At 39.3% G+C, this 25,924-nt stretch overlaps 1 protein-coding gene across 1 annotated transcript; it reads right to left on the bottom strand.

The window, feature by feature from the left end:
* Window positions 1-2,956: 2,956 nt before the first annotated feature.
* On the bottom strand, window positions 2,957-25,700 carry LOC130916011 (protein FAM169B-like). Its single transcript, XM_057836341.1, has 8 exons — window positions 25,480-25,700; window positions 24,742-24,844; window positions 23,027-23,156; window positions 20,589-20,691; window positions 20,420-20,505; window positions 10,944-11,106; window positions 9,292-9,474; window positions 2,957-4,355 (listed from the first exon to the last, which is right to left on the bottom strand). The coding sequence occupies exons 3-8, from the start codon at window positions 23,150-23,152 to the stop codon at window positions 4,234-4,236; spliced, it is 783 nt and encodes a 260-aa protein (XP_057692324.1). The 5' UTR covers window positions 23,153-23,156; window positions 24,742-24,844; window positions 25,480-25,700; the 3' UTR covers window positions 2,957-4,233.
* Between the last annotated feature and the right edge of the window lie 224 nt (window positions 25,701-25,924).

Genomic DNA, 25,924 nt, shown 5'->3' with positions numbered 1-25,924 from the left:
AACTGAATTTTATATGACATTTTCATAACAGCCGGAGCCCCATGTAATAATAATAATTGGGGAATAATTTTCACACACGCTACATTAAAAAAATATTATATATATACAGTATGTGATAATCTATGTAGATAGAGGGTTTGATCAGACAGTTTTTTGTAAATTAATTCCTTCCCAACAGACACACAACAAAAATAAGTGAAAGACAAATAAATGATTATACATGAACCCTTTCTCGAACCAACTGGCTGAAGTTGTTCAATGCCCCGTGCGGCTTCATCTCACCAGAGGTGGGTAGAGTAGCCAAAATTTTTACTCAAGTAAGAGTAATGTTCCTTTTAAATAATATGACTCAAGTAAAAGTAGTCATCCAAATATTTCCTCAAGTACAAGTAAAAAAGTAATCGTTGAATATTCAAGTAACGAGTAACATTGTGAGCAGCTGCTCACAATTTGTGATTTTTTTTTTAAAAGATAATGGTATATATATATATATATATATATTTTTTTTTTTGTTGGCACAACTTCATCTATATGTTATTATTATACTGTGCTATCGCACTGTGGTCCCCAACCTTTTATTTGCAACACTGACTGGTGTGTTATAGGCCTTGTTTTCACAGACCGGCAATGTGTGGCAGAAAATTACAGTAAATATAAAATAACGACAGGGCTAAAAACGAACATTAAGTGCAGGGAAAATGTAAAGGCCAAATTATAACGGACACGTCTTCGGTACGAATCCGCCAATCTCCATGTTGACTGCGTGCTCCAAAGTACGTAAAAAATAGAACAAAACATACCGACTGCGCATAACTGCGGTTCGGCAGCCCCATGCTGTTGTGAGCCCTCGCGTGATCGCGTGCGATGATGTGGCATTAAAAACAATGACAAACACATGGAGTGTGTACTCAACAGAGAAGCAGAGAGAGAGGTGGTCTTGATTTGAACATTTTTTCCCGAATTTTTTTTGCTTTTACCATGAGTTTGTGACACTAACTACTGTTTTAAATGACATAACTTGCATAAAAACTCACTGTCCATCCTCAAAGCTTCTGCTATGGCGTTCCATGCAGCTTCCTTTTTAATGTTGTCCTTATAAAAAGGATTTATTGCATCATAAAATCACTTTGTTTTTCCACCTCCATGATGAAGCGTTCTCCGCCCATGTTCGCTGGTGTAAACCGTGAATGTGCACCTGGCCAGTTGACTCCAGACCTGGCTCTGCCTATTTTGACGGATGCGTCTCCGGCAACCGCGGACACATGCACAAAACAGAGGAGAGATTTTAAGAGTACGCGATACTTTGTACTTGAGTAGATTTGTGAAGATGAAACGCTACTCTTACTCCGCTACTTTGGGCTACACTATAGCCGTTACATTTTACCTCTTTATTCTACATATTCACTTTATTTTTGCCTGAATTGCCGATAGTGGCTCAACCAGTTTCACCAATGAGATGTCACAGCAATAATCACATGACTCCATTATAACAATCAGACATAACAATACAGTCGCATGACCAGATACAGGTTTGCTAATTCATATAATCACGCCGGGCTGTTCAATCACGTGGCGTCTTTAAAGTGCCGTAAAAATTAAACAAAGTGTGGATTTGTTTGGAAGTTTTTATTTGGCAGCGATTCATTTGACACCGCAGGATTCGTTTTCAATTTATGGTAGGAAATTGTTTTTTCTCCCCTAGAGATTTTGGATGGGTAATGTTTCCTTTTCTAGTTTGAATCTGATGATTTCTGTTCATTTTCTTGCCTAATATGGTCTTGTAATAGGTTATAGTACAGTATAATAATAATACTTCATATAGATGATGTGCTGAGAAAAAAAAATACCATTGTTTAAAAAAAAAAAATCACACTGTAAGCAGTTACTCACAAAGTTACTCATTACTTTTGTATTCTCTTCACCGGATAGTTTTTTATTTGTACTTGAGTACATGTTTGGATGACTACTTTTACTTTAAGATTATTTTGAAGTAACACTTCTCGAGTATATTTTTTTTGGCTGCATTACCCACCTTTGTATGCGGATCTTTAAAAAACATTAAAAGTAATTAAATGGATTTTTATCAAAATTTTGGCCTTAATAAGCATTAAACTAAATGTGCGAGGCATTAAAAATTAATTTTTTAAAAACATTATCTAATTGTGGTTATGCGTGTGAGAAAGGCGATTTTTTTTTTTTTTGAGAGGGCGCAGTGAGAGATGGGGAAGGAATAAACATCGTTTCACCTTTGACTGAATCGTATGGCGGCGCATGAAGATGGGGAAATTTCAACACAAGTGATCGGAGAACAGGCATAATAAGCAAAGCATATGCGCCAAGTCTCACCATGGGTGATGTGTATTTTTTTTTCATGTGTATACTCTGATTTTTCTGGATAAGTTTGTGTTAGAGTATGGGTGTTTATGCTTCTCTGATTTGCTTCCTATAAGAGTTACGTTATCTTAAACCCAAAAATTACTCTTACAAACCGGTAGCTACTCTGGTTGCTAAATTTAGGGCTGACGGTAATGCCTATCGATGGGCTACTAGTGTTCCTCTCCTAGCTCTTCCCCATGCATGCATGTCCTTCCAGAGCTTTGTGTTCTCACTGGAGCATAAGTTACATCAGTTTGCTTCGATTAAGTTGCATTTATATTTTCAACAAATAGAAATATTGTTTATTGCTTACAATTTGTGTTAGACATGGGCATTAAATTAAAGTGGCATTAAATGATATTTGCTGTTACCTGTAAGAGTGCACGCAGACTATGTGGAATTTGGGGGTTATACAGTGTCACACCGGGATACAATCAGCCTGATTAGGAAACATAAGAGGAGGAAGTAAAGCTGAAAGAGGAGGAACATATTTAATAAAAGCAGAGAAGCCTACATGAAAAAACAATGAAAACCTAACTAGAATGACGAGACATGACATGGTATTGCAGATCTTTATTGCCAGTTTCTGGATTTTAAAAGAGAGCAAATTGCGTCTTGCCCTTATCAAAAATTTGCAGAACTTTATTTTGATCAAATCTTCTCATTTCAAAGTACATTTAAAAAAAAATGGGGTATTGTATTCTCTGTAACATGAGTTGTATATAATACATAGAGCCCTTTTCTGCAGGGAAAAAAAACGAGACTGGACTGTATAGTGCTTTTATTAGTACTTCACCAAACTTCAAGACTGTAAGTTAAATGTAATACCAATGTGCAATAGATAATAGGTTTTGCAATTTTATATATGTCTCAATTTTCTCCTATCCTATTCATTTTTTTGTTTGTTTTTGTTTTACTAAGATAGTAAGTTTTGTTTTGAAGGTTAAGAGCAGGTTTGCTACAACCAAACCAATTTTCTAATTTGTCAATTTTAACGGTTACAATCAGAGGTTGCGCTGGACTTTTTCGTTGTCTGTCATTTTGACTGACAGGGTCATAAAAATCCGGTCATAATCTATTTTTACCCGACACAAATTTTTAAAATGATAATAATGACATATTCAATAGTATTTAGTTTTCATTGTGTGGCCTGAACGCAGTCTCACACCTTCCTCCTGGTGGATTGCGTGCCTGCTTGTGCAGTCCCTCTTTTTTCACCTCTTTTATCAACACCCTCGTCATTTTGGGGCTTTTTGAAGAAACTTCGGACACTCAGTTGCCTTGACATTTTTCCGAGTAAGGCCAACGACTTCATGCATCAAGAGAGACAATAGCTAATTAATATGCTCACTCGCCACCCTGTGGTCTGGGGTGTGAATTGCAACCTGTCAAAATGACAGATAGACTTAAGTTTTTTTCCGTCACCGTTTTAAAAAACCGGTCAACGACGGAAAATATCCGGTTAACGCGACCCCTGGGTTACATCAACCAAAAGCTGTTGCAGGTCCTTTCCATTGGAGAGGATAGTGTAATCTACAAAGAGTACTATTTGGTTTTATTTTGTTTTGAGAGATTGCATTAGTCATTTATGTACAAGATACTGTGAACAATAACGGCCCCACAACATATCCCTGGGAAACCCCACATGTGACATACTTCTGTTAAGAGCAGTAATCCCCAATTAGTACAAAGTGCGTTGTCTGTTTGAGATGTAAGATTTTAACCACTGTTATGATCGCAAAAACAAAAGATACTAAGAAGTTAAATCAATTGGTACAAAATGTGGACTGCAGACTAATTCTTGGATTGTTATTCACAAATGAGGTTTCCTACTCGGCATACTTGCTGTGTGCGACACTAATAGCGGGAGAGTTGGATGTTGAGCCAGATATTTCGCCGTTGAGTCCAATCCCCCGGAGCTTCAACTTCATACAGACGGTCTCTTTGATCTTCATTTAGCTGCAGGAAGTGCCTACACACTTAACAGAGAGGTTTTTTCATTATATCATGTACAAAATTATGAAGGACCAAAACTTCTAAAATAAATAATGTGGAAATAATCAAAACTGCTAAAAAAATATCAAAATTAAGAATAATTCCAAAAATACATGTGGAAATAAATACATAAATAAATGCAAGTGAAAATAAACATGAATATAAACACATAAAAAAAAACAACTAAGATAATATAGAGAAAAAATGATTTAGAAATAAATGTCAAAATGTCAAAACTGAATTAAATACCTGTCAGTGAATAAAAGCGCTTTGCTCTCGTAATTACTGATGTGATCGTCAGTGTTAACAAGTAGAAGGGAATGTAAATAGAAGCAGAGGAGTAAGGGGCCATTCCCATGTCTGCCCTGGGTTAAACTGTTCGCCTATTGGTTGGTTCTGAAGATGCTAATGCTATGTTGATTAATGGCTAGCACTATGCTAACTGGGATGCTATTTGCTTATGGTATGATAATGAGGTGTCGCTACCGAATCGTGATGGGCTACCAGATCGCGACGGATTGGTACTGCGCATGCGCCAACTGACGCCATTTTCTCTCGAGGGTTGATGGGCGATATAGGTATCTAAATGGTAAATGGTACGCAATAGATTAAACAATGTACATTTTTTTGGGGTGATAATGGTCTCTGAAGGGTTTACTTGGAATGAGGGGAGAGGAAGACTGTTTAACTGCACTGTTTAAATTCTTGAAAGACAACGTTTATGTACAGATCGTAAGGGTGAAAGCATGGGCGCTGCATACACTAGATGCACTTGTACACTAGATGCTTGCAATCCATCATTAATCAAAAGATTTTTTACGTGCCGCAACGTCCCTAAGGGAATTTATGTGTTAAATTCATACATATAAAAACTATAATTCAACCCACACGCCAGACCATTCGATGAATAATTAATTTATATATCCAATTCTCTCGCGTTTATAGACAAGTTTCCGAGGTACTTCTGCTTCCGTATTTCTATTCGTTCATTTTCGTGCCTGGCGTATCAATTTACATCTCATGTTAACACAAGCTGCCCAGATATTTACAATTTTGTCCACGAACGATCAATGAAGTGATAAAAAAAAACATAAAATCTCTTAGGTGGATCCTTTAGAATTAAAGCAGTGAGACACATCCTGTTCCTGGTCAAAACATTTCACTTCCAACCAATTATATAGGTGCTTCCAGGGGTTCACGCAACCATGCACAGCACAGAAAGTTGTGGAGCCTCATCTACGTTGTGCTGAATCCATTTTTGGAAATTCCGTGGGTTCCTCTTGATTGATTTTGCAGTTTAACTACACAGTCTACACACCGTTCACTTCAACCGCACTTCATGTTGGACTGTCTAAACCGGAAGTCCTTAGCAGAAAATGTCAAAGATGGCGCTGCCCATGTTTCGCTCAGGAAACTTGTCTACAAGCATAAAGCCAAAAGAGAAAGCAATTGGGTAGCATTACTAGGCATGCGCGTTAAAATTCTCCTTGAAATGGCAGATTGCAAGGAATTTTCAGATGTCTCTCGCTTAACTAGCCTTTTTAGTTAGTCTTTGATAAGAAATATGTAAGAAACGGTTATTGTATAAAAGTACAAAGGCCTCACAGTCCTATATTTGCATATGTGAGTATAGTTTATGTTTTAAACATTCATTAAAACGGTTTCAACATTTGAAGCCAGTGTTTACTTTTACCTACGGCATAATCACTGGATATATATTTTTTAAATTATCCCCCCCCCCCCCCCCCACACACACACACAAAAAATGCTATGCGCTTCGCGTATTGTTGGGCAAAGCTGTTAGTTGCTCGGATCTTGTTCTTGCCACTGAGCTGAATTCTCAGGGCTTGCCTTACTCGTTGAAGATACTTGACCGTTGCAGCTTTCCTTGTTGCCTCTTCGTGGTTACAATTTCCCTGTGGTATTCCAAGGTACTTGTAGCTCTCTACAACATCTACTATCCTGCCCTTGGTGAAGGAAACCCTCTCTGTCTGGACCACCTTCCCTCTCTTTGTCACCATTCGGCCACATTTCTACAGTCCGAATGACATTCCGATGTCCCCGCTGTAGATGCTGGTAGTGTGGATCAGTGAGTCAATGTCTTGCTCGCTCTTAGTGTGCAGCTTGATGGCATCTATGTAGACGGCGTGACTGACTGTGGCCCCATTCTTAGGTCGGTATCCATAGCCAGTCTTGTTTATACTGTATATACAGTGAGGAGCAGAAGTATTTGCACCCCTTTTGATTTTGCAAGTTCAACCACTTAGAAAATAGGCAGAGGTCTGAAGTTTCAACCATAGATCATTTCCACTCATAGAGACATATTACAAAAATATTCAGAAATTACATTGTATGATTTTCTAAATAAATTATTTGTAATTTACTGGGGTTCATAAGTATTTGTACCCCTGATAATCAGCAATAATTATGACACTCAAAGAGTTGTAAGTCTACCTTAAAAAAAGTCCACCTTCACCCCATGAGTAACCACCCACCCACCACCCGTTTGAGCCCATTATTGTTGCCTGTGCGCCCCACAGTCAGTTATAATCCAACTCCTACCTTTGGTAAGACCGGGGAGCATTCGAAAGACACCAGAGGAAAAATTGTTGAGCTCCACAAAGCTGGAAAATGCTATGGGACAATTGGAAAGCAGCTTGGTGAGATTAAATAAACAGGTGCAACAATTGTTAGAAAATGGAAGGGGCTAAACATGACCGATAATCTACCTCGGACTGGGGCGCCATGTAAAAATTATCCTCGTGGGGAATCACTCATGATGAGAAAAATGAGGGCTCAGCCTACAACTACACGCCAGGAGCTGGTCAATGACCTGAAGAGAGCTAGATGCAACATTTCAAAGGCTACTGTCAGTAGAACACTACGGTGCAATGGTTTAAAATCATGCATTGCTCAGAAGGTTCCCCCGGGTAAGCCAGTACACATGAAGGCCTGCCTGAAGTTTGTCAGGGACCATCTGAATGATGAGAGGGTGTCATGGGAGAAAGTCATTTGGTCAGATGAGACCAAAGTAGACTTTTTGGTGCAAGGAAAAAGAAAGATAAGTACAATTCCAAGAACACCATCCCCACTGTGAAGTATGGGGGTGGAAACCATGCGTTGGGGCTGCTTTTCAGCAAAGGGGACAGGATTACTGTACTGTATAAAGCACAGGATGAATGGTGAAATGCATCGTCAGATTTTGAGCCAAAACCTCCTTCCCTCAGTCAGAGACTTGAAGATGAGTCGTGGCTGGATTTTCCAACATGACAATAATCCAAAGCACACAGCCATGCTTACAAGGATTGGCTGCGTAAAAAACATATCAAGGTTCTGAAGTGGCTTAGCCAGTCTCCAGACTTCAATCCAATAGAAAATCTTTGAATGGAGCCGAAAATTCGTGTTTCTCACCGACAGCCCCGAAACCTGACAGATCTAGAGAAGATTTGTATGGAGGAATGGGCCAAAATCCCTGTTTCCATATGTGGAAACCTGGTGAAGAACTAGAGAAAGCACCTCTGTAATTGCAAACAAAGGCATCTGCCCTAAATATTAGCATTGATTTTCTCAGGGGTACATATACTTATGAACCCTAGTAAATTACAAATAAAATATTGAAAAATGTTACAATGTGCATTCCATATTTTGTTTACATTATGTCTCTATAAGTGGAAATGGATCTATGTTTGAAATTTCAGACGTCTACTTATTTTTATAAGTGGGTGAACTTGCAAAAATCACAAGGGGTGCAAATACTTCTTCTCCTCACTGTATATACAGTGTGTATATATGTTTGAAATTGGGCCATTCATTCAAGATGCGCCTTATAGTGCGGAAAATACGGTACTTGTTTCAAGTTATTTTAATTTTATTTTTTTTGTGAACTAATTTCTTGGAACAAAGGAGGGGCATATATAATAACATTATAGTCTTCTTTCTGCTCCTTTTCGTTCTATGCAGTACTTGTAACACTGTATTTATGTTTGGTATATTTGTTTTTTAAATAATAAAGGACAAACAGACGTCTACCATTTTCAATAGCAGGCTAAAAGCCAATTGTGGGTGTATTGTGAACGGTACATTTTTTATTATGGTTGATAGAAAATGTATATTATCATAATTGATATAAGCCTTACATTTACAAATTGCTTAATACTGATTGACTTAGTCATTTATATTTTTGAGGATGTTTATGATTGAGAGGACTGTATTTCCTGTGTGATCAAATCAGAGGATGATGAATAAGTCAGAAAAGAGAATCTTCCAGGGTTAACAGAAAATAATGGTTGTCAGAACAAAGTTACTCTAATTTTCGTGACGATAATGAAGTATGATTTAGACAGGGAGGCTCAGAGAAGTAGGCTATTCTATGAAAAAGGACTGTTTAATATGGACAACACACGCAAACATGCTGTATGCTGCAAACAGGACACATAAAAAGCAAAGTGAAAAACACTGCAAAATAAAAATGCTGCAACTATAGACATGAAAACTTGCATATCACTCCAAAAAATACAATGCATATGCGTGTGTATCTTGCAGTGTTTTTCTGTTGTATTTGTTCAATGTTTGATGGCAGCAGTAGTTTAAGTTATTTTTGTTTTACGTTGTAGCTTATTTAATATCCATCAGCCTCTCTTAGGGTGTGATTTAATTTAAGATAATTTAAAAACTTACATTACCATATGTAATATATTTTGGTGTATGCTGTTTGTACACTACTGAAGGAAATAATGATTTTTAAAAAATGTGATTTTTTTTCTCTTAAAAAAATCAAGAACAAAACTGAAATTCCCATAACTGAGATGAAATACCTTAAAACAACAATTGAGCGCTCTTTAGCATCTACACTGCTGCTTATCTGTATTTGTAATTATTACTTTTTTTTTTAACAGTGATTAAATTTCAAAGTTCTTTTACCTGCTACCATGCTAGCTGAAAGTGGCACACTGATACCCAGCACCTCCTCGCTGGGAAAGGATGAGCAGAAGTCAACCAGCATTTTAAGTCCAAGTCCTTTCCTCCTCCAACTTTTTCTCACCAGCACAGTGTCCAAGACAGGCAGCAGGTAGCAGCGGATGCTCCAGCTGTCACACAGAGTGCCTGGAACACCACACAGGCACAAATCAGAATTAAAAACCAAAGCCACCAACAGTAAAAAGCTGAATTCATCTTGAAGACCTTGCAAAGTGTTTTTTTTATTTCTAATGACAAAAAAGATAGTTGGTAAGAAGTCTGATAAAATACAATGGGGATAAAACAGACTTCATAATGATATTGCCGAGACACGGGGCCGATTAGTAGGGGGCCTCTCTCCATCAAGGCTGACCGAGTGGAAACGTAGACAAAGAGCTTTTTAAGTTGAGAATTCTTGTGAATAAATGCTTAAATCCCTGAATTATTCATAGATACGGACGTAAAACGGTCTCAATTCTCTGTTAAAAGAGCAAAGAACTGGGCCGTTACCATTTATTTTACGTAAATATGTCGGATGTGCTGCTAGTCTTTAAGCCACTGTAATGCCGCCTTATCATCACAAAGAGCTTTTTCTGTTGAAAATTCTTGTGAATGAATGCGTGAATCCCTGGATTCTTTATATAGATGTAAAACAGTTTTGATTCTTGGTTAAAAGCATAAAAAAAAAATGCAGATAGCATTTATTCTACGTAAATATTGCGAACTATGACGCCAATGCCGTAGCGCCTAATTTTTCCCATTGATTTTTTTCACGTTTCAAAATGCATGCAAGGTATGAAAAATAATTACCTTGAATCCTCGAACAAATACTCCTGAGACAATCCTTGTTTGTATGCGGTAAAGCTTTCGTACTTTTTAACCTAAATCCGGTGTTAGATCGCTGCGTGCATGTGTTTAAGAATAAATCCTCTTGATGTGGACAGGCCCCCTACCTGAAGGAGTGGCGCAGTGCATCTCGGATGTGACCAGTCAATATAGTTATGAAGTCTATGGATAAAAAAAAGAACTGCATATATTGTATATAATTATTGTATCATATACTACTACTAGATAATATTGTATATAATGCTCCATAATGCTCTTCTCCAGTCTCCATGCAGGCTTGCATGCAAATCAATTATATTAAAAGTTAACTAATGAAAATTGCTGCTGTAATTTCATGCTTTTAATAACCCATGAAACTTGCTATGATCCAAGGTTTAGACCAGGCGTGATACTGGTGTGCAGCAACAGCGTACACACCTGATGTTGCTCACGGTGGTCCTCAATGTGCTCAGAGAGCTTGTGTGTCTGCTTAAAAAGGACTCTGTTCATAATGTACATAGTTTAAAAAAATACTGGGAAAAAAAAAAATATCAGTGCTGCTTGCTGCTAGTCACATTCACTTTCTTCCCAATCTGTGTACACTGTAACCTGTGTTTTTATATTAGCCTAATTGTACTTTTGTTTTACGTGGCGCACGTTATAGTGAAGCTTTAAATCTCGTTGTACTCTGTACAGTGACAATAAAGGCATTCTATTCTATTCCACTCCATAGCACCTTTAAATAGAAGAAAAGGTGGACGAACAGTCAGGCACACAAATTCACAAGGAACCTTTGTGCTTGACAGTGTAGAAGCCTACTGCTTGGCCATCTCGCCACAGCAATTTGGCGCTCTCTGTACGAGGGTGCAGCGAGAACAGTCCTTCCTCCTCTGAGGTCTTCTCCACAACCTGACTCAGCAGGAACATAATGAGCCTTTCCATAAATGACTGCACCTGAAGAAAAACATGTCTGCTAGTTGAAACTAGAAGTTTTGAAATACAGTATCAGAATAAAAAGCACACAAACAAAATAATACTGGATTGACACCTTGATAGACAAAGACCCAACAAGAACAGACAGCACATGGGGAAATATAGACATGGGGTAACGAGAAAATCAGACACAGGTGGTTGATACAAGATGCAGTGGATTGGTCAAGACAAAAGGAGCAGGTGAAATCCATGGGTAATCACATGGACAAGAAACACTAGGGCAAAATCCTAACAAAACTCAGCACAAGGCATGACACTATGATGAACACAATTATTTAGTATGTGTGCTGGGCAACTCACACTAATCACTCCCCTTTTGTGCAGCATCCTCTTAAAACATTGTAAGCGTTCAGGTCCGAAGTAGGACAAGTAGGCGGAGTTTGTAGACGAGCTGTGCGCATGTGGCCCACATTTATTTAATCAAAAATACTAACATGCAACAATCAAAACCAGACCAAGACTTCCGTCCTAGGGGATCACAGCCACGCCGTGGAATGCCTCTTCAGTCCTTGCTTGGGGTAGCTCCCGTGACTCTGACTCCTTCTAAGTCCCTCCTCTTTTATATATTGGGAAGACCGCCTTGATTGAAATTTTGATGAGGTAATAGCTTACCGCACGAATGCTATTTTTAGACCGCAATGCTGCGTGACATCACCATCGTAAACTGGAAGGGGGTCTACATAGAAGTGCGCTCGCATACAACCCATGCTAGTACTGTTTGTTTTCTCCCAGTAATCTTTCAAAAAAGAACATGCCGATTAAACACTGCTGCTATGGAACTTGTACAAACGACTCTAGACATCAAGACCGTCCACGTATGAAGGATTTTTTTTTTCTTAATATGTTTCCCGAAGCCAAGAACTCAGAGGGAAAAAATGTGAACAATGGATTAACTTGTGCGGACCTCCAAAAGACCAGTTTAACGCTAGTAAGGTGAAGTCATTCACCTTCTTATGGAGTAAATTTTTTGTTGGGGGCCATGGTCCTACAGATGACAATCCTGATCCATTGCTGGCCTTGAAGAGGTAAGCCATTTTGATATTTTTTACTTATATTTTTAGCGTAGCGTTTTGCAGTGCTGCTTCTGTCTGACAATGAATGACCTGAAAAAAAAAAATCTATATATCACAACAGTCATGTAGGCCTATTTTTCAAAAATATGGATATTTAAATAAATTAGCCATGTTTGGCCTTGGTCTTTTTGTCTTTAAAGCCTGTTCATGCCGACAGGTAGGCTCAAGATTTAACAGCTTTACCTTTTCTGTTGTAAAGAAACAACCTTAGTAAGGGGGAAGTGTAAATAAATTACTAGAATTAAGATTTGTGATTACTGAAAAAATTAAAAGTGTTCGTTGGCTGTCACTGAGTAGTATTTGCGATCGCTACACAAATATAGGAATACAAATTACCCCCAAGAACGGTCAGAGACGGAAGATAACCAGATGATATAATATACAAGAAAGGGCATATGGTGGTAAAGGATAACTTGTTGAAACAGGAGAAAGTCATTGTCAGTGGCGTAAGGCAATGCACACAAGAAAAAGGTGTCCATAAAAAGGCTACCTCCGGATCAGGTCTTCAGTCTTTTTTAGCCTTCGACACTCGCGCCATCTCTTTAACCATACCTGTCAAGTTGTACGGTTTCGGCGTAATTTGTACAAGTGAGCACTGATTTTTTTAAAAAAAGGTTTTTTTTTCTCCGTTCGGATTTTGTCACTGTTTCGGCAACGAGATAATGTGCGTTACTATGTTGGTTGAATGACGCGAGACAAGTCAGAGAAACGGAGTGACTAGGGTGACCATATTTTGATTTCCAAAAAAGAGGACACTTGGCTTGGCCTCGAGATACTTAAATTCTCCTCGAAGTTCACTCAAAGTTGTCTTATCGCTTTAATATATTTAAAATATGCCTCCTCCGTATGGATAGAAAATCCAGTTTTATAACAAAATAATAGCTGTAGAAACAAAGACGCAAATTCAAATTCTCAGAGGTTACTCAACAAGTTTTAGTATTCCTAAAATTATAGAACAATATATATATATTTTTTTACAAAAATGGTATAAATAATAAGAAAATAATGTCTCTTCTGTATTCCTGAATCGTCCTTGAACAAAATAATAGCTGTAGTTTCCATTCTTACTGCACAAATAAATAATCTGAAATAATGTTCTAAATACTACTTCTTCCAACTTTAACAAAAAGAGGTTAAAATAATTTAAACCAGACAGTAGCCTCACAACAGTACTAATTTAACAAACAAACATCACTTTAGTCTTTAGTAATTTTCATCCCTGTTTTCTTCTCCCTGATTTTCTTCATCTTCCTTTTCTGCCCATCCATATTTTGATTTAGTGCTGATCTGTCCCAGCAGCTTTTTGTTGCTCAACAAATAAGAATGAAAGTCTTTGCAAGAAGTGTTTTTGAAATTGTATTGCACAAATAGAATCCCCTTCAGTGACTCAACAAAAAGCCTGTTCCTCTCATTGGTCCACTGGCTCTGCATCAGCGAGAAAACCCTCTCAACATTGGCATTATGAGAAGGAAGTGCAAAGACAAACTGTGCAATCTTCAGGAGTTCTGAGTAGCATGCAATGCTTTTGGCCTTCTCAAAATATTTTGTCCACTTCTGGTGCACCTGCAAGCCACTGAACTCCTCATCAATGTTGCACCTTTCTGTGAATTTCCTCAGATTGACGACCTGGTCAAAACACTTGACATCATCAATTAGGACCCCCTTTTCTCCTAGGTACTGGATGCAGACCTCCAAATCGTTCCAATCTGGTGGCTCACTCAGATCCATCCACATGAATGTTGAAAACTCTTCCATGGGAGTCATCCACTTCTCCAGATACTCCAGGCATGCACTGTACAGGCCTTGCACATCAGCACAGAACTGGTCACAGCCCTTACCAAGTCCATCGCTGCGCTTTTGTGCTAGGAGTCCCTTAACTTTCAGAGACATGAAGTTGCTGCTCTTGCGTTCAAGAAGAATGGCATGGATGGTGTTCAGAATTTTCTTCACCTCCATAATGGAGTTGTTCTCCTTTTCCATTTCTTGAATGTGGGTGTGGAACACAAACATGAGTGAGTGCATGTGCCAGAGGTAGATCTCACTGAAGCCATTTTCAAAAAACTTCTTGATCACTATGGGTGGCTTTTGCTGCGACAGAAAGAATGCTTTTTAAAGCTGGAAACATCTGTATCATCCACTCAATGCCTGGGAACAATGACAGCCACCTTGTTTTGCTGTGAGAAAGCATCCTTCTGTATTCACTGTCAACAAAGTCACAGTACTCCTTCAGGTTCTCAGTGCGCACAGAGTAAATATGGAAGTGCTGGTAGATTTTGAACATAATATTCTCAAGGTCAACATCTAATGTGTCTGCCCCATGATGAACACAATTATTCAGTATGTGTGCTGGGCAACCGACACCAATCAAAGTCTTGTTGTGCAGCATCCTCTTCAAACGTGCAAACACATTCTTTCCCCCTTCATCACGCCGTATTCCTCCAAAATTTGTGTTGCAGTTGTCACCAGTAAATGCAATACATTTTTCAGAATTTTTTTTTTTGCCAGTGTTTCAATGAGATATTGTGCAATGGTTTCTTCTGTCTCATTTGGTGTGTCTTTAATCTCAATTAATTTTGTTTGCACTCCACCCTTCCTCCAGTCAAAGTACTGGATTATGACTGGGAATATTTTCACTGCTCCATGGTTACTCCCGTCTGTAGAAACGCCACAGTACTGGATTTCTTTGAGGGCTTCATGAGCGACTTTAACAGAGTGGGGCGCTATAACGCCATTCACAATGGCTTCAGTCTTAGTGCGAGCACTACTGAACTTTTTGGCGGTGCCAGAGTCTAATCAGTGACGTGCGGTCAGGGGAGGCACCTGTCATCATGACAAAAAAATAATTATAGCATCAAATTTATATTAATATTTGTCCATTGCTCTTTATGTATGACTCATTTCAAACATTTTTTATAGTCAAAATCGCTGAATTTGCCCATTTCCTGTTCAAATAACGAAATGAAACGAGAGGTGCGGCAGCAACAAGTAAAGCCTCACCTCTGATTGCGCAATCCATAACAAACTGGGTTGATACATGGAATTGGAGCGTGCTGGTTGCCGTACATCTGCAAGTCGCCATTATAATGTTTCCAGATACATTTATTTGACCTGATTTTCCACAGTCTGGCTAATGTCTTTAACCCTTAAAGTTTAATTTTTGTTAGCGACATATTTAGTTTTGCTGATGGGAAATAAATCCGCAGTGAAAAGGCACAGCTTGCGGCAGATAGTACTCTGCCGCACTGAAAGGGGGCATACGTGAAACTGGACTTTCCGTCAGAAGTGGACGCGATTAGCAACACCGGAGCTAAAAGGTTTGCTTCAAACTACGGGAAAGAAGATAACTCGCGCTTTTCAAACGGACTGGTACACCCGAAAAGACTGGCTATGTGGCTATCCTTCGAAAAAATCGGCTTTGCTGCTTTCCCTGCCTTTTTTTCTCAACTTGTGCCAATGTCTGGACTAACACGAGATATTGTGACATTAAAAAACTACCACGAAGCCTCAGCAAACACGAGAGCTCGACCACTCACATTCAAAGCCTGATTGCTTTAAAAACTTTTGGAAGCTCAAGGATCGATTTGGCTTTGACGAACAGCGGAAGCTCAACGGTAGCATCCAGAATGCTAAGGTAAAGAGTTTGAAATACCTCATTAATGCAACCTGCATCCTAGCTAAACAGGAGTTAACATTTCGTGGTAACGATGAGCGTGTAAGCTCTTCTAAACGTGGCATATATGCAGAACGATTACCATGGTTTTGCTAAGAAAGATGAAAGGTTAGCTAGACATTTGGACACATCCACTGTGTGTTCTGGCTTGTCAAATAGAACACAGCGATCTAATTGAAGCAATCCTCTCCATTGAGGCGGAGAGATTTTTTTTAAGGTAAAGGAAAATAAGGAGGACTTTTACAAAAAGGGCGTAGGTTTGCATAGGGACGGTAGGGATATAACACTACCAACTTTTCAGGATGCTAAAATTGTCCCCACCAACGTTTAAGCAACCTTACCTTTTTTGCATGATATAATGTTCAGTTATATAGTGAATTTAGATCTTTCAATAGTTCCATATGTTGTAAGGATAGAATTGACCCTACCATTATTAAGTGAATTATTTTCATTATGTTTATGCTAATAAAAACCAGACATTTATTCAGGAAGTTTTCAAAATGTTTCTTTAGTGTTTTTTGAAAACAAAGGTTTGAATCGAACAGTGTATCATCTGAACCAATGCACATAAAAGTTATTATCAGTAGATAAGGATTTATTTTGCATTGATCATTTCACCTATTAATTAACTAGGTTCATATACATGAGAAATGTGGCCCTGTGCCCCCTTCAACCAATCTGTTTGGTCTTATAAATGTCCCGTCCCCAGCAAAAAGTGTACCTATATGCAGGTTATGCTGTTATATCGTCCCTACGAATGTTGAGCCCAAACCTATGCTCTTCCCAAGTAACGGCGGTTTTTGTGGTGAAGGACAGGCGCAAGACCACAAACAGTTTTCATTTCAATCTTATAAAAAATAAAATAAAAAAAGAGCTTAGACTAAGAAAAATACAATAGAATATTTAAAAACTAAATTTTGGCCTTAAATAAAATATTCTTTGTTTTTCTTTTCACACTTTTTGTTTAGCAATCTGTAATAAATTGATTAAAGTATCAGAATTACAAGTTTTAAAAACAACTGAATATTTCACTAAAGGTCAGAATTGAATTCTGTGGTTTTGTACACCACTCTTTACTCTCATTTATGTTGCATGAAATATCGCAAATGCATGTTATTTTCTTTTTTTTTTTTTTTTTTTTTTTAAACCTGTCCTGTTCAGCTGTTTGACACAGAGAATGGAAGTCTAAGTGCCCGGATTCTGAACAGTTTTAATGTTTCACATTGAGAGTCTGACATACTCCCATTGTGATCATTCAAAATACCTTTTTATTATGACAAAGCAGCGAACAGGAAGGGATTATGGGGGGACAGAAGAAAAGAAATACAAGAGAAGAAGGAAAAGAAACACATACACAAACAACAACTAGAAATACATTGAACATCTAAACTAGGGGGGGGGGGTCCATGCGCAGCCCATCCCTCCTCCCGCAGCCCAGCAAAGGAGCCATCGCCCCCCCCCCCCCCCCCCCCCCGGGACCCAGGGTGGTGATGCATGTTATTTTCTTACTTTTACGTATCGATAATATGTACCGTGTGTGCGTGTTTTGTGAAGAATGCTGATGAGATATGAAATAACCAGTAGCCAATTGAATAAGCTACCCTTTTTGGTTTATATATTTGGAAATCTGACACTAAAGGAGTCAGTGCCTCACCAACCATGAACCTCACCGCACGTCACTGCTAGAAATGCCCTTTTTAACAAGACGCTGGTGCAATCCATGGACCTGTAACTGTTATGGTGTTTAGCAGTGTGAAACGCAAACGCACCCTCCGCTGCGTTTACAGCACCCTCTGTTTTCCCGGGACTTACAAGGAAGTCGCTCAATTTAGCCAAAGAGCTCTCACCTCGCACAGCTTTTTTTATGTTTTTCTGTGTCCGTGTGAGCTGTCAGGTCTCCAGCACCTTTGTTGGACACCGACACCAATGTGCCAGCTTTGCACACGGTGCACTCTGCCTCCCACTTATTTCGCCCGGGACGATATGTGGGGATTTTTTTCTGCAGCTCATCTGTAAAGACGCACTTGCGTTTAGGCATTTTGACGGACTGCGCTGCTATGATATCCGCTAATGAGCATAGTACAAAAAACCAATGGGCAGGCTCTCTGGGAATACGTCACACGCAGCAGAGTACCGTAGTATTCTGTGAGAAGCGTCAGTCAATTTCAACACGCGCAGATTGGTCCCGTGAAAAGTAATGAAAACCGGACATTTTGGTGAATTTATAAACCCCCCCCCCGGACGATAAAAATAACACAAGAAAGGAGGACATGTCCGGGCAAAAGAGGACGTTTGGTCACCCTAGTAGTGACGCCGTAGCAAACGCGATGCTAAGCTAGGTGGCTCCAATATTTCCTGACTGTAGCCGACAGCCTACAATCTACGCTTAGATATCACATGCATATAGAACTACATGCGAAATGACAGACTCGGCGGCGTTAGTAAACAGCCGCCATTTTAAAGCAGTAGACTTCTCAGAAAGGCTATTGTAGTGAACCTCCTAGCGAACCTAAGTAACTTTTTATCTAATATACTCCTAAATTGGCAAAATCTTGACTTGAATCTGTCTTTAAATGACGAAACAGTTTTAAAACTTTCACATGTCGAAAGTAGACAGAAGGGAAGTAATGCAAAAACAGGAGCAATTTTAACAACTTTAACAGTTGATTCACAAAATTAAATGACTTCCTAACATAGCAAAGGTTACTTTGTTGTTGTTGTTGTTTTTTTTAAAAATGAAAAAAAAAAAAAAAAAAACATGAAAGGTAACACCAGTTATTTTGCCAGTAACTAATTACTCTTACATTCAGGTAACAGAATTACAAACTCAATTACTTTTTGGGAGAAGTCATTTTTAACTAATTAATTACTTTTTAAAAGTAAGATTAACAACACTGGTCATAAAGAAGAAGTTTGCAGAATGAAAAGTGACGAAAGCAGAGATTTTATTCTGCCAATTTGTTGCCGAACACAATTTGCCCGTAACCATAGCTGATCACTTCTCAGAATTAGCAAAAGAAATGTTCCCTGACTCAAAGATTGCATTGGTAAGTTGATTTTATCAATTGACCTTTTTAATTTTTAATTGGACAGTGGACACACTAACGAACTCCCTTCAAGTCAAACTAAATTGCGAGCTGAAGTGCCATGAAGTGCAGCCATCAAGACATGATAGAAATTGCCAAAAGTGCTACATACAATTATAACAATAGTCACTGTTAAATGTTAGTAATCATGATGTAGCTGAAGATATTGTTCTTTGTTTTCACTAGGTTACATGTTACAATATTACCAATAAATTCATATTATTTTAAAAATTGAGTTTTATTTTTGTTTCATATTGCACGCTATAAAAAACGTTGTAAAAGGTAAGGTCACCAATTTGTAAGGGCGTACGTCACTATTTTTAAGATTGCCAGCGACCTCGGGTTGAGAGATATGCTTTAACTGAACATTTGTAAGTTCTTCCTCATCTTTACCAGTGAATTTGGCACCAGGGACATCATTTTTGACAGAATGTTTAGGTTTAGCTCAGTAAACATCTCGTTCGTACAGTATTTACTACATCTAGCATGAGGGACAAACGTGAGTTTGACCCCCCTAGCAACAGTTGCTAACGTCATGAATATTAATGAGCAGAGGTGACATGTTACATGCGGTACGCTATTGCAAGCAGGTGTGGTGGTCGCCTCCCAGGGATGTCACCGTCCATGGATTTGACCCCCGTGGCAAGCCGTGTGGCACTAGGATGCAACAACATGCAAACACATTCTTTCCACCTTCAGGGGGCCGAGCCAGCGCAACCCGTCCCGGATTCCTCCAAAATTTGTATTGCAGTTGTCACCAGTAAATGCAATACATTTTTAAGATAATTTTTTTTTGTCAGCGTTTCAGTGAGATATTGTACAATGTTTTCTGCTGTCTCATCCGGTGTGTCTTTAATCCCAATTAATTTTGCTTGCACACCACCCTTCTTCCAGTCGAAGTACTGGATTATGACTGGGAATATTATACTCCCATCTGTAGAAAAACAACCGTACTGGATTTGTTTCTCCCGGGACGATATGTTGAGAATTATTTTGCAGCTCATCTGTAAAGATGCACTTGCATTTAGGCATTTTGGAACACTGATCAAACACCTGTTTAATCCGTTACTGGGCATAGCAAAACCAACCCATGGGCAGGCTTTCTGGGAACACGTCATACGCAGCACAGTACCGCAGTATTCTGTGCGAAGCGTCAGTCAATTTCAACACACGCTATTTGGTCCAGTTAAAAACAATGAAAGCCGGACATTTTCTTAATTTTATAAAACTTGTCTGGATGCCCCGGACAGAATGTAAAAAGTAAGTGCAAAAGAGGATGTTCGGTCACCCTAATATATAAGGCGTATCGGATTATGGAGTGCACATTACCACATTTTTACAGACTGGACGATTGGTGTCAATACTTCCATATATGTTTAATGATGTGGATGACACATACAATATATTATACAAGTCTACATTAATATATATATCAAAGTATTTACTGGAAGCAAGCCTGTTCTTGATTTGCAGGATGTCCGCATAACGTCACTCACACACCACCAACTTCCATGCAAGTATAAGGCCAACACTAGAAAGGAAGTGGAGATCAGGAGTAGTGTCAGGGGGAGTTCCCCCCTTTCTTGTTATCTGTGTGTCCATGAGTGGTCATACCTTGAGTTGGATCATCAGATGGATGAAGTGCCAATATTGAACATCTAGTTTGGTTGTCTTCAAACACTTCCAGCCATTTAATGTTCCTTGCTGTTATTTCCAACTATTTGGAAACACAAAATGTACAAGATTATTATCCAACCCATGTAAACATAAAGTACTGCATGCAAATTGTCAATATTACAATATATTTTACAGGCTTATACAATTCAGGGTCTCCATGGGGTCTGGAATGGGGCAAAAGGGTGGGCTGTCTTGCCGGCTGAGAAGCACTTTGATCAGCTTGTCTGCCGCCAGGAGTCAGCCCCCAGCCTGGTTATTGGTCCACTTTTTTTCTCCTCACATTATACACAGTGTTGGTGGTGCACTTCTTTCCCCTCCTGAGAAGCCGGATGGTTGACCAAAACTTCTTTGAAACCATCCGTAAGTTGTTCTCCATGGCCTCACCAAATGCCCATGCCCAGGTTTTTGCCTCAGTAAACACCAGAGCCGCATGTCACTTGGCCAGCCGGTACCCATCAGCTGCCTCTGGAGTCCTGCTTTCCAAAAGGCGCGATAGGACTCCTTCTTCAGCTTGACGGCATTCCTCAATGCTGGTGTCCACCAGCGGGTTCTGGGATTGCCGCCACGACAGGCACCAACTAACTTGCAGACGTAGTTCCGATCGCCGCCTCAGCAATAGAGGCACGGAACATGGTCCACTCAGACTCGATGTGCCCTGCCTCTTCCTGGACTCGATGTGCCCTTCCTCACCCTGGACATGGGAGAAGCTCTGCTGGAGATATAAGCAATGGCACTGAACTGTGGCCTAGGGTGTCCTGGTGCCAAGTGCACATATGGCCACCCTTACACTTGAACATGGTGTTCATAAACAATAATCCCGACGGGCACGGAAGTCCAACAATAGAACACCGCTCGGGTTCTGATCGGGGGGCCGTTCTGCCCAATCACACCCCTCCAGATGTCATTGTCATTGCCCTTGTGAGCAAGTCCCCCAGCAGAGCGAGGGAGTCCCCAGAGGAAGCATTCTCCAGTACCCTCTCCAAGGACTCCAAAAAGGGTTGGTACTCTGAGCTGCTGTTTGGTGCATAAGCACAAAAAACAGGTAGGATCCCTCCCCTCCACCTGAAGGCAGAGGGAGGCTACCCTCTCGTCTACCGGGTTGAACCCCGATGTACAGGAGGCGAGTCGGGGGGCAATAAGTATGCCCATACCTGCTCGTAGCCTCTCACCGTGGGCAATTTCAGAGCGTCCAACCCCCAACGAAAGGAATGGTACCAGCGCCCAAGCCATGTGTTGAGTTGAGCCCGACTACATCGAGTCAGAACTTCTCAACCTCACGCACTAGCTCTGGGTCCTTTTCAAGTAGGGAAGTGGCATTTCATCTTTAAGTCTGGGGACTGAGGTGGCCATTCTAGAGTCTTGTACTTGTTCTTCTGCATGAATGCCTTAGTAGATTTGGAGGAGTGTTTAGGGTCATTGTCCGGTTGAAATATCTAGCTCCTGCACAACTTACACTTTCTCACTGACTCTGGAACATTGTTTGCAAGAATCTGTTAGTATTGAGGCTGGTTTATCCAAATGTGCTTTGGCATACCTCAAGTGAGTCTGTGGCATGTGCCACAAAAAAGACTTCTTCTGCATTGCTCTCCCATAGAACATCTACATGTACAATCAACGCTGAATAGTTGACTGATGCACGGTGACACCATCAGCTGCAAGATCATGTTGTAGGTCTTCAGAGCTGGTCTGTGGGTTCAATTTCACTCTTCTTCCCATCCTTCACCTCTGCTTATCCAAGATTTTACTTGCCCTGCCAATCCGGACTTTAACTTAAACTGCGCCAGTGGTCTTCTATATCCTTACTCTGTTCCTCACAGTGGACACTGACAGCTGAAATTTCAGTGAGTTTTTTTGCACACTTCCCCTAAACTATAATGAATAATCTTTTTTTTCAGATCATTTGAGTTGTTTTGAGGCTCCCATGTTTTCCCTCTTGATGATGCAAAGAGGAGAACAATTAGAAATTTGTTACCTTAAATACCCTTTGTCATGATAGGCTTCACCTGAGTATGTAGGTCAACATCAGTCAGCTTATTAAACAGATTTTGAGTTGCAAAAATTATTTTCAAATCAATAAAAACACAAGGTTGCCCAAATGTATGCACCAGCCTATTTACAGTGGGGAGACCAAGTATTTGATACACTGCCAATGGGTAGCCTAATTAATTAATAGGCTACACACTTTCTGTTTATCCTATAACATTCATTTCATTTTTCAAATATTATTGTGTTCATCTGCTATATGATATATTTAACTGAAATTTTTGTTCCAACCAATCAGTGATCTACAAAGGAAAATCTTAAAAATTATCTGGAGTGCCCAAACTTTAGCATACCAGTGTACAAATAACAGAAGTTCAATTTGAACTCCATACCTTTGAGGTTTTGGTTGACTGAAACCAGTCATCACCTTTAGGTTGGGACTCCAGCAACAAAAGATATTGTTCAGAAGCTAATCTCAGGTCAGTTTCATCCACAGGCGGAAGGTCAACAGGAAACATTTTCCTGCACAGAGTAAAGGTGTCCATTACCGATTGTCATGCTACAATTAAATATGCCAATCCTCTTCACCAAAGGTGCCCATTATGTCACTCGTGAGTTATTGATACATGGGTTTATTCTAGATTGGTTCATTTACCGAGCCGATTCACGATGACTGACGTAACTGTGACCATGTCGTTAAATTAGGTTATTTAATGAAACGAGAAAATGATAGTCTTTTCTACCCGCTTTGACCATGTGTGTTATTAGGCTACGCTAATTATTACCCTTTAAGGAGCTACAGCCAGTGTGCTTATGTGTGAAGTTACATGGCTCTCAGTAACTGAGCGTACTGGATGGCATGTTGCCACACTATAGCATTTGACGATGCGTTGGTGCAAAGAAAAAACTCAACGTCGGTTGTATAGAGGTGTTTTGTTTTCAGAAGGATGGTGTGGATCAAAAGTACACAAAGTCCAAAGTGTGCCGGTGTTCTGTTGATTTGCGCTCCCTCATCGGTATACCTTGGTATAGCTTGAAACCGGTAATCGGCACATGTCTGGTCCAGAATGTCTTTAGCCTTTCTCTGAGAGTTTAGACGGCTCCGAACACCCGGCGTCATGATAAATATATGTCTGATTTAATTATATTAGAGATGTGACTGAACATTCGGCGGCGGAAACTATCGGCTGAAAATAGCTAAAATGAATTATCGGTTTTGAAGATCAAATACTTACCACCGATTAGTGTGAAGAACAACAAGCTGGCTAACGCTGTCTCGCTAACACTACTGACCCACAGCCAACACGTCCGCGGTTTGGAAGTATTTTGAGCAGTGTTGTTTTTGGGAGCCCTTTTAATTTTCGTGTTGGTCTTAGTCTTTTGGACAATAATACTTATTAGTCATATTTTAGTCATCTCAAAATGTGTTTGTCTTTGTTTAGTTTTAGTCGATGTTTACTAAAAATGTTTCGTTTGTAAAATTAACTGTTTTAAATTAAATTAACTGTTCAACTTTCTTCTCACTTTGACTGCATGTTCTTAAACAGGCAGTACAAAACAACAACAAAATTTGAGTCCACGCTGCCCATCAGTCTGTTAGAAATATTCATACCAAGTGTGAGTCAAACTTCCACCCAGCAAAACAGTTTCTCCTCCCATCATATAGAGGACAAGCAGTTGAAACAAATTCAATAAAGCATATAAATTGGGGGCAAGCTAGTCAAAACCCTAATCTAACACGCCGCTTTGCTTAGATTTAGTCAGCATACGACAACAGGGCCCTGCGAGTCCTTTGCCGTACCCCTTAAACTTACTCACCGAACCCCTGGGGTTCAATCGAACCCAGGTTAAGAACCACTATTCTAACAGTAAATTATTTCCCAATAATTATACCCACCTGGACGCCACTAACTGTAAGTAAAAAAAAAGTTGTCCAAGAGTTTAAGAGAACGCTCGCTGTTACCATTAACCTAATACTGACGCGAATGCTATGTTAATGCTAGGAGTTACATTTATTGTGTGATGATCACTCAGCACAGACTTTTAAAGGCTAAAGCAACATTGCATACTGTATTCTCTCTGGCCAAGATAAGAAAACAAATCTTACCGTGTGGGGAAGCTTGGAGAGTGGAAAGGACACAGTGGTGAGTCGGAGCAGGGGACGCAGCACGTCACATCAGTGACCCAAGCAGACACTGCTACGATGCAGGCTAACAACACATAAATGTCACACATCGTGATCACGTGACAAACATTTTCATCCCGTTCTCATCTCGACAGACGAAAACACTCATTAGTCTCGTTATGTTATAGTCTCACAATAACGTTTTTAGCACGTTAGTCTCATCGTCGTCAGAAAAATTTGTTCGTTAACGAAATATTTTCGTTGTAGTCATCGTTGACAAAAACAACACTGATTTTGAGGTATCAAAGAAATTTATAAATTATTAAATGAAGGAAAATAAAATAAAATAATGGGGGGAAAAAAAGAAACAAAAACTTGGTTTTCAGCCAAGTGTTTTCGGTGCATCCCTAATATACATTTAAAATAAAAGTTCTATAAAGCCTAATCAGCATATTGTTGAGTTGTTGTTTTTGGCTCTGTGGTGACATCTAGTGTTTAACAAAATACATTGCAGTTTTTTTCACCTGTTTTGCACAATACGGAAATAGGTTGCTCAAATCATCTCCAAATATACACTTTACCAGACAAAACACAAAATATAAATTGATTTTGGTAACTTTAAATACACTCCAGCGTTTAACGATAAGCGGGAAAGAAGGTTAATGAATATTTAGAAATAAATCACACATAGCAAATAATTACAATGAAATTTTAACTTACCAAATTGTGCCAAAGGTACACCGGCGCGTATACGCCTCCAGTGTGAACTTTGTATTTCTAACGTAGCTGTGCATAAACGGGATGGTATGAAATTAAAATAATATTTTCATCCATTCAGTCACAAAGAACAAGTAGTCAACTTATTTACAAATTGAATATTAACATGGGATTCTTAATTTGAAGACGATCCTTCCAGATGTTAAAGTACATACAGTTCTGTGACCAGGTATGAGGCGGAAGCATGGGGGGAAACATGAAAGATAGCTTTCAAAATAAAAGTTAACTTAATGAATAACAAACGAAAAAGAAGAATAAACTGAGGGGAAATGGGAACGGTAAATCTAAATAAATATGCAAAAACACAACTCCTACAAAAATTGAGAGGGAGCATAATAATATATAACTGTAGTGTGCGTTTGAAATTTATTTTGGATATTTAATCGGA

This window comes from Corythoichthys intestinalis, chromosome 5 (genome assembly GCF_030265065.1).
Source record: "Corythoichthys intestinalis isolate RoL2023-P3 chromosome 5, ASM3026506v1, whole genome shotgun sequence".
NCBI lineage: Eukaryota > Metazoa > Chordata > Actinopteri > Syngnathiformes > Syngnathidae > Corythoichthys > Corythoichthys intestinalis.
The sequence above is the reverse complement of the archived record's forward strand: the minus strand, read 5'-3'. Positions and strand labels throughout refer to the sequence as shown.

What these genes read in the sequence shown, in the direction of transcription:
- LOC130916011 (XM_057836341.1), bottom strand. Translation starts at nt 23,152, where the DNA reads ATGTTTCCTGTTGACCTTCCGCCTGTGGATGAAACTGACCTGAGATTA. An exon ending in ATCTGATGATCCAACTCAAG is followed by an intron (nt 20,506 to 20,588) that starts GTATGACCACTC and finishes CTTCCTTTCTAG; the next exon opens with TGTTGGCCTTATACTTGCAT. An exon ending in CTACACTGTCAAGCACAAAG is followed by an intron (nt 9,475 to 10,943) that starts GTTCCTTGTGAA and finishes GTGGTGTTCCAG; the next exon opens with GCACTCTGTGTGACAGCTGG.